The 8,124-nt window shown below is 42.5% G+C and overlaps 1 protein-coding gene across 1 annotated transcript in view; it reads right to left on the bottom strand.

The window, feature by feature from the left end:
* Positions 1 to 3,578: 3,578 nt before the first annotated feature.
* pou2f2b (POU class 2 homeobox 2b) overlaps positions 3,579 to 8,124 on the bottom strand; it is a 38,145-nt gene continuing 33,599 nt past the window's right edge. The window contains exons 15-17 of the mRNA XM_070834824.1: positions 6,510 to 6,578; positions 6,095 to 6,168; positions 3,579 to 4,088 (exon numbers count right to left, since the gene is read on the bottom strand). Of these exons, the coding sequence (XP_070690925.1) occupies positions 3,760 to 4,088; positions 6,095 to 6,168; positions 6,510 to 6,578 (472 nt within the window). The 3' untranslated portion in view covers positions 3,579 to 3,759. The remainder of the gene's footprint in view (positions 4,089 to 6,094; positions 6,169 to 6,509; positions 6,579 to 8,124) is intronic.

Here is an 8,124-nt window from a genome sequence, read left to right as displayed (position 1 = left end):
ACACAGTGCTGCCTCTCACTACTGTGAGCTTCCCCTCCCCTTCATGAGGAGGGTCGTCTCAGTGAGGAAGAGAATATCTTTATGGTTGACTGTCCAATCAGCCATATTCTCTTATTAAGTCCATACAGGACCCATGGTTGCATTTCTGGTATTATTTGGTTTAAAGAAGTAAGAAAGAACTTCAGCAGGGGGGGGGGGGCAAAAAAAAAAAAATCCATCACAAATACATCCCAGAATATGAAAAAAGCACCGCTAGAAATAAATTAACAAATAAATAGCAAGGCAAAAAAAAGCAAATAAATCAATCCTACCCTGAATAAATAGTACAATCAAAAGTCTAAATCATCTTAATAAGGAGAAATAAAAAGTCCAAAGAGAGATAGTTAAAATTTTTGGTCTAAAATCAAGTTATTATCATCAATGTTTTTAGGATCTTTTTTTTTCTCAAAGTCTTTTTTGTAAGTTTTTTCTTTTTAATACATTAGCGATAAGTAAGCAGTAGAACATAGATCTTTTTTCTACAAAATCTATAGAGAAGCACTAACAGATACATTCCGTCTAAGAGTCAATGTGGAGAAAAGGTTTCACCTTTATGGTGCAAACCCCACATCTAAAGTTTGGTTCGTGAAACGATTCGCGTGTGTCGACTGTTTTTCTGGTGTGGATCAAACCAAATATTCTTTGGATATGTTTACGTCCAACTCTCAAACCGTCAACTTGACTGAGGCCGTTTGCTGTGTGTACTATTCTGCATTTGAAGTGTGTGTTATGCTGCTGGGGTCAAAATTAATGACAAGACATCACTGCAGACCCTATTCATTTTTTTTTTTAAATATTTGGCCTCCTATAAATACTTACATACAGAGAAACGCACAGTTTCACCTCAGACAAATTGACTTTAACCCATTTCCGTGCCCTCATGCAGGGAAGGCAGCTCCTGTTCCTTGCTACTGTGTTTGGTTTGGTTCAGTATTTGGTTTGGTGTTTTTAAGGTTTTGCTATTCAACTCTTTGTTTTTGGCTTTTTGTGTGTCTTTTTTTTCTGCCAAGACAGTCTGTTTCTTTATCTAATAAAAATCTGGAAGCTAAATTTTCACAGTATTTTTTCCAACCACCTGATAAAAATCTCTAGCACGACTAAGAAAAAAATAAGGAGCTCTTGTAGTAAGTAAGCGAGTACGTTATTCCAAATGAGTAATAAGCACTAAAGTACAGTACATAAAACGGCATCAAGAGACACAGCAGAGATAAAACAATCAGAACCAACCAACAGAAAAATAAAAACAGATTTTTAGAAGATTTCAGTTCAGTGAGGTCATTTGCGTTTAGCTCCATCCAGGACCAGAGAGCTGAGCTGGAGAGAGTGAGAGGCAGAGGAGGGGAGGAATTGTCTGTCCTTCTCCTGCTCGCCCGTCTACCTGCCTGTCTATCCCTCCTTCCATCCATGCTACACAGTTTCAGAGTGGGGTGAATGCTGCAGCCCTAAAGCTGACAGACAGACGGACAGACGGGGGGAGAGATGCAACGGCTTCGCTTCTTTCAACCCCTGCACTTTGTCCTCCCCCCCTCCTCCCTCCAGCCACATTTGGTTAGGGTTCTTTTTGGTTTGCTTCTGTCATTCCTTGGGTTGTGTGTTTGTTTGTTTTTTGGTTTGGGTTTATTTTTGGTATCCTCTTACAAAAAGTGTGACGCCTGCTCCTCTCACTACAGTGTGTCCCTCCTTTGCCTGTCCCAGTGTACCCTTCTCTCTGGGGGTTCGGAGTTAAGGATCAGTTCCCTAAATAAAGCTTCCCCCGTGGATGTTTGGACGGGCCGGGTGGAGGGGATTACACCAGGGGCCGTCCAGTGGTAACGTCCTGTTCTCGGTGCCCCCCTTCCCTCCCCTCCCCTTCCCTCCCCTCTGTGTCTTTATTGTGTTCATATGTCTTGGCTGAGGCTCTTTAAGAAGAGCTCAGCCATGAGAATGCTTTGGTTTCCATTTGAGAATTAATGGCAGTCTGAGGTGGAAAATGACAGTGAAATGTGATTGATGGAGTGATGATGGAAACAGACAAATATCAGTAAACATGTCTAGACAGACAGATGTCGGGGCGTCTACGCTGATTGACGAGGCAGGAATGAGAGCCGGCTGTGACTAAACTTGGCTTTATTGACTTATTTAGCCTTCAGTCTCAATGGTTATTACTTTAAATCTCCAATCAAAGCCCTATTTCATACTTTCAAAATGGTCGCCAGTCTTAACAAACATCATTTTCAGTGTGTGAAGTTTCCAGGGCATGTTCATTTAGCCATGGAGTCCCCCGATAATGGGTTATCTTTAAGAGTGAGGAAAGAGTGGTCCGATTAAGAGCACAGAATGTCACATGTTTGGGTCTTAACAAATTCCCTCACACCTTGAAATCAACTTGCAGTGTGCCAGCTCTGTTTTGGATCTATGGCACTTGGTGAGTACTGAGACGAGCATCTTCTCACCTTCGTCATCTCTGTTCCTGCAGAATAGTCACATCTACAACAACAACAGCAACAACAACAACAACAACAACAACAACAAAAATGCCTGTTGACAACACGAATGCGTATGATGAAGACGATGATGATGATTTCCACTGATGCTGATTCAAAACCCCAAAAGCAAACACTAAAAAGGCTGCAACAATAAATAGGAGCTGGATTGTAAAATGACACTAATAAATAATTAAAAAACAAGCCCCAACTGTACTTCTCAAACTGTAAAAAATAGGAAACAAAAAGGAGAGAGGAACGCTAATCTATGCTCTTAGAACCAGAGGTAGGTAAAGAGACTAACACAATGAAGATACAGTAGTAATGGCCATCATTCATACATGAGCTCTTGACTCTTCAGTGACAATCTTTTACGAAATTATCCAAAATATCTAGCATGAAAACCTATAAGAGACACATGAGCTGACACAGACAGGATGAGTGGATGGCAGGATGGATTGGCTCTTGATGTGTGTGTGTGTGTGTGTGTGTGTGTGTGTGTGTGTGTGTGAATAGCAGTAGCAGTAGAGTCCTGGTCCTGGATAGCTTCTGTATTTACACGTCCTTTGAATAAAGCTTTTCTCTCCGTATTTTTGGTTTTTGGTATTTGGGATTTTGGTATGGTTGTCGTTTTTTTTTTTTTTTTTTTGTCATTGTGTATTCCTCCTCCGCCTCCTCCTCAGGTAAATTTTTGGTTTAAACTTATCCTCCCTACGCCTCTTCCTTCAGACCCGCAGCTTTTTCGAAATGATAAAAAAAAAAAAAAAAAGGAAAACGTAAGCACAGTCCTCCTTCTTTTGTCCTTGCCGCCATTCCTTTGTCACATAGTAAAGTTATCTTTTGTCATTTTTGGTTTATGCGCTCCGACATGCATCTCTGCCGTCTCTTTGTTAAAGAGTCATTGGTTTGTTTTCATTCAGAGAGAAAGAGTGGAGAGGCGCCATGTCGATATCACGTGTTACTGACAAAAACGTCCCACGTTGCCTCCTCTCCATCTGTTTGGATAGATAAAGATTTTTGGTTTCAATCTTCCCCTTTTCCCCTCCCTTCTCCCCTCTTTCACTTCTTTCGCTCCCTCTCTCCTCTTTCATTCTGTGTATTTTTGGCATCGAAAGACTGGGAGAGAAGGAGAGAGAGAACCATTGCGAAATAAAATAACGGAAGAAGAGCGCAAGAGAGAGAAAGAGATAGCTTTGGTGTGAAAGGCGAGGTTGTCGTTTCCTCCTTCCTCCTCCTCTATGATTGGCCCTTGGCGTGGTCACTCAATCTTGGCGCCGCCTAGAGATGGCGGGCTGTGTGCCATTTCGCTGGAGGAGCAGGAAGAGGCGGGGCTGGAGCAAGGGGAGGGGGAGCAGGGGGTGGGGCTGATGCTGCTGGCCGAGGGGAAGGGGGAGGGCTGGGAGGCTTTGGCTACAGCGGCGCTGATCAGTCCAGCGCCGGGGTTCTGGCCCAAGTGGAGGAAGGCGGGATGGTTGAGGAAGAGGGAAGAGGGGAGGCCCCCTCCTTGGCCCCCAGAGGCCCCCAGCATCACCTTACTGCCCCCCTCAAGACTGGAAAGAGGCAGCTGGCCACCACTGGCTGCTAGGGCTGCTGGAGGAACAGAGGAGAGAAGAGAAAAATTTAAGCGAATATTCTACTTTCATGGTATTTATTTAGGCACTTGACTTAATCTTAATTTACTTTTTTATTATCATTATTTAGCTCCTTCACAGTGAAACATTTGGGTTAAATGTATCCTCCTTCCTTCAGACCCTTTAACAGGCAAACAAATGCATCCACCACTCTATTTTCTGGCCTTGCCTCCACTCCTCTGTCACCTAGTAAAGTTTGTTATCTTTTGTCAATATTCAACACTTTTTGGTAGTTGTTGATAATTCTGAAATTCTGTATATTGAATTTATGCTTTCAGTCCACCAAAGCTTCCTCATCTACCACCACTCAATTTAATAATTTCCTACAGAACACAGCCGAGCCACAGGAAGTGTCTGAACTTGTTGCATCCAGCAGAAGTTGGTGGAGTGGCCACCAGGCGCTCAGAGTATGACTGCTATTTTTTTTTTCTCTTGGTCGGGGGCTCATTTAGGTGAGAGTTAAGAAATATTCAACTTTTCTAAAAAAACCACAATTTCAACATTCTGCCAATGGAGATAAAAACTATTGTCTAATATCTGTCGCAAGCTGATGCTGTGGGATCAGTTGGAGCACAGCAACAGGTAAGCTGACATGAGTGGTCTGTTGTTATGGAAACAAGGTTCATGATTGGATGCGAGCGGCACTTCATGCAGCGCTTCAGACACAAAGTGTTACAAGTGAATGAGGTCTAATAATATTTGCGATCACATAGCAACAGCACAACAGATTTTCTTTTTCCATGGGAGGAGAAGCATTAAGCAGGCCGACTACTCAAAGCTCAAAATGTCCTGTAAAGGCACTGCATTATGGTCCGCTGCGACTACTTTTGCTGAAGAAACTGCTACATCTACCTCTTCTGTGATCGATCTCTCGGTGTGTGAGTGTTGAACATCAAAGTGCTTTGAAACGGCGAGTCCCAAATGTAGCTCTCGCTCTGTGACTCTGAGGGTCTGACAGCAAAGCCCGACATTTAAAGTTGATGGTTTAAACATTTTATGTCATCACGTCCGTTATTGGTCCACATATTCGCATACAAATTTAAAAAAGTGAAGGAAACATCCTCAGCAGTGTTTTAATCTGCGTTGAATTGTTTTATGGTGAATGTTTCCTTTAATTATCATCATAAAGTAGTTGACCAATGATGAAATGAAGAGATGAAAGGCTGAAGATGAGTGAGACAGCACAGACGCACACAGAAACTTAGCCCACACATTAACGTGATAATCAGTCACACACAGACACTTGATGGGATGGATTCATGCATGTCAGTGACAACACATGTGAGATAAGTCACTCGTCCTCTCTGCAACTCTCCCTGTTTCAGCTGTGTCATACTTTGAATGAGCAAACACCCTCCACTGCCTATCCATCCATGTCTCCAGCCTGCAGTCTACCCGTGCGATTTGATTCGCCAACCATGCATAACTCTATTACTCACCATCACACTTGTCTTTTTAATACAACTCTCTCTCCCCCTTCTCGTCCTCACACCGCAAAGTATGATTAAAAATCAGCTCTGCTGACGCTGGTCGGGACTGTTTGGTGGTCATTTTTGCAAGATTGCACACTTTTTTTTTTTGTCTTCATGTGCTATTCTTGGATTGTTCTCAAGTGTAGGAAGGTGTGTGAGAGGGGATGTTTCGTGTACAGCATGTGTCTCAGTTTGAGCATTTATATGCGTGTGGGAGTGTGCGAGAGACGAAGGTTTGTATCAGTGTTTGAGAGTAGTGAAATGTATTACTTGTGTGCTGACCATAAACACTCTTTTCTGGGCATTATTAAGTATTCTGTCACCCTAATATTTGTCCAAAAAAGAAATAATAAAGTACATCTCTACCTCAGCCTTGACCTCCAGATCATATCCTGCTTATTAGTGGTGCTGATGTTAAGTTTTGTGTTTCTCTTTTTGACTCTCCTGAAATAAACCCAGTTCAGTGTCTCTCTTTCTCTCCCACACACACCTTGGATAGTGGCCAGGGGACTGTTACCGAGGAGGGCTTGGTTCATCCCTGTGTTAACTCCCATCACAGTGTTCCTGTTGTGTCACACGCACGCACACACACACACACAGCACCATGCATGTGCAAGCATATATACGAACACAGACAGGCAGAGGAGAAAAGGTGAGAAAAAAAGCAAGTTTAGCAGCAAGGACAACTCTAGACCTGCATATTTAAAGAACAGTAGTTTGCTGACAGTTGGCTGTACAGATGTAAACAAGAGGTTAGAAATGCAGAAAGAAACACCACAACTGTCATTAACTGTGCATTTATATGAAAGGATAGAAGTGATGCAAGACAAGAACACAGCAATCTGAACTGGATAAAAGTGTGTTGTGCTGTATCATCTGCAGGTGAGTGTCTCTGTCGTATTCACCTCAAATTTGCAGCAAAATCGGTGATGTAGTTAGACACGTCACCGTTCTTTTTACCCATACGCCATAAGCTGTGAACACAAGAACCACACACACAGACACACACAGGGTTAAAAAGCACTGCTGCACGGGGGGAGCAGTGGTGCCCAATGGCATGTTGGGATATCAGCATATGTGAGCACAAAACAATCACTGTGTGTGTGTGTGTGTGTGTGTGTGTGTGTGTGTATATAACCATTTAACTACAAACTGCAGGTGAACCGATCATGGTGCAGCGCAGTATTCATGATGAGTGTGTTTATGGAAATGTGTGGTTATGTGCAGTTGTAGTGTGTGTTCTGTGTGATTGAATGTTTTGCCTAATTTTATTCCGTTGTGGTGGCCACCACAGACAGAGAAGCAGACATCTTTTAATAAATATTATGACTCAAACGAAGTGGTGCAGATTGCTCGGCCTTTGTTATTGTTGCTTGCAGTTTTCTCGAGAACCGCTAAGCCAAACAAACTTTCTCTTGACCTTTTATACTTAGCCTTTATTATACCTAGTAATTGCTAACAGCTAGCTATTTAGGATCAGACTATTGCCAGGAGCACAAGCATTCACTCTGAAAATTGCATAGCTGATTCTTGAAATGTTTGGGTTTGCCACAGTGTAACATCTCCGATCTCTGTGTCTCTCTCTTTGTCTTCATCTGTGGTTGAATGCACTGTAGCGAGTGAGTTAATAGGGGTTCCCTCTCAACACACTATACAGTGTGTATTTCCGGTGGTAGTAACATTCTTCTAATAAATATAAATATCTCAAGAGCTCACACTCGACACTGCCCTTGGGTCCTAAGCAATACACCTGCCAAGTGTGAAGTCAATTAGATGAACGGTTGTCGAGAAAATCAAAGGACAGACATCCAGAGACTCCTTCAATTAAGTTATATGCCACTGTAAAAGAAACCCAAACACAGCTGTAACACATAAAAGGTCAGTTCACCCAAATTACAAAACAATCTCCAGTGGTGTCCAGCCAGGCAGATACTGTGTGATTTGTTTAGTTTATTCAGGTTTTGCAATATCCATCTTTGAGTACATCAGAGATAAATGTAATTTTGACTGTGGTGCTCACAGCAGGGAAAAATATATGAGAGAAATTCTCAAGCAACATGTTTTGAATTACTCTGGAAAATTTCTAGAAGACACGGTGAACAGTTTTAATAGGGACTACTTGTTCAGGGAAAAGTAGTTCAGACAAAAACTGTACATAGTGTGTTCAAACCACACCTCAAACAAAATACAATTGACTGGGGGTGGAGGCACAAATCTCAGGGCCACGTTTGCTTGAAAAAATAATCAATTTGACAAAAACAGACAAAAGATCCACACAGCGTACTGACAGCTCCCAGCAATCAGGCACTGTCAAGCTTGACAGTGCAGTGAGCGGTTCTTTTGTCAAACTTCAAATCCTGCCAGCTTTCTCACCTCCTCACACCTGGCTGCATGAAGTGGGAGTGAATGTAGGATTGTCAGTTTAAGAGAGTTATAGATGTTATTGGACGCAGCCTCCATTCCAACGTTACAAAGGTGTGGGAGGATGGGGTTTCATTAGCTGTTTGACCATCTGCCAAG

This window comes from Pempheris klunzingeri, chromosome 8 (assembly GCF_042242105.1).
Source record: "Pempheris klunzingeri isolate RE-2024b chromosome 8, fPemKlu1.hap1, whole genome shotgun sequence".
Taxonomy (NCBI): Eukaryota; Metazoa; Chordata; class Actinopteri; order Acropomatiformes; family Pempheridae; genus Pempheris; species Pempheris klunzingeri.
Note: the sequence above shows the minus strand (reverse complement) of the source record. Positions and strands in the feature narration are given on the sequence as shown.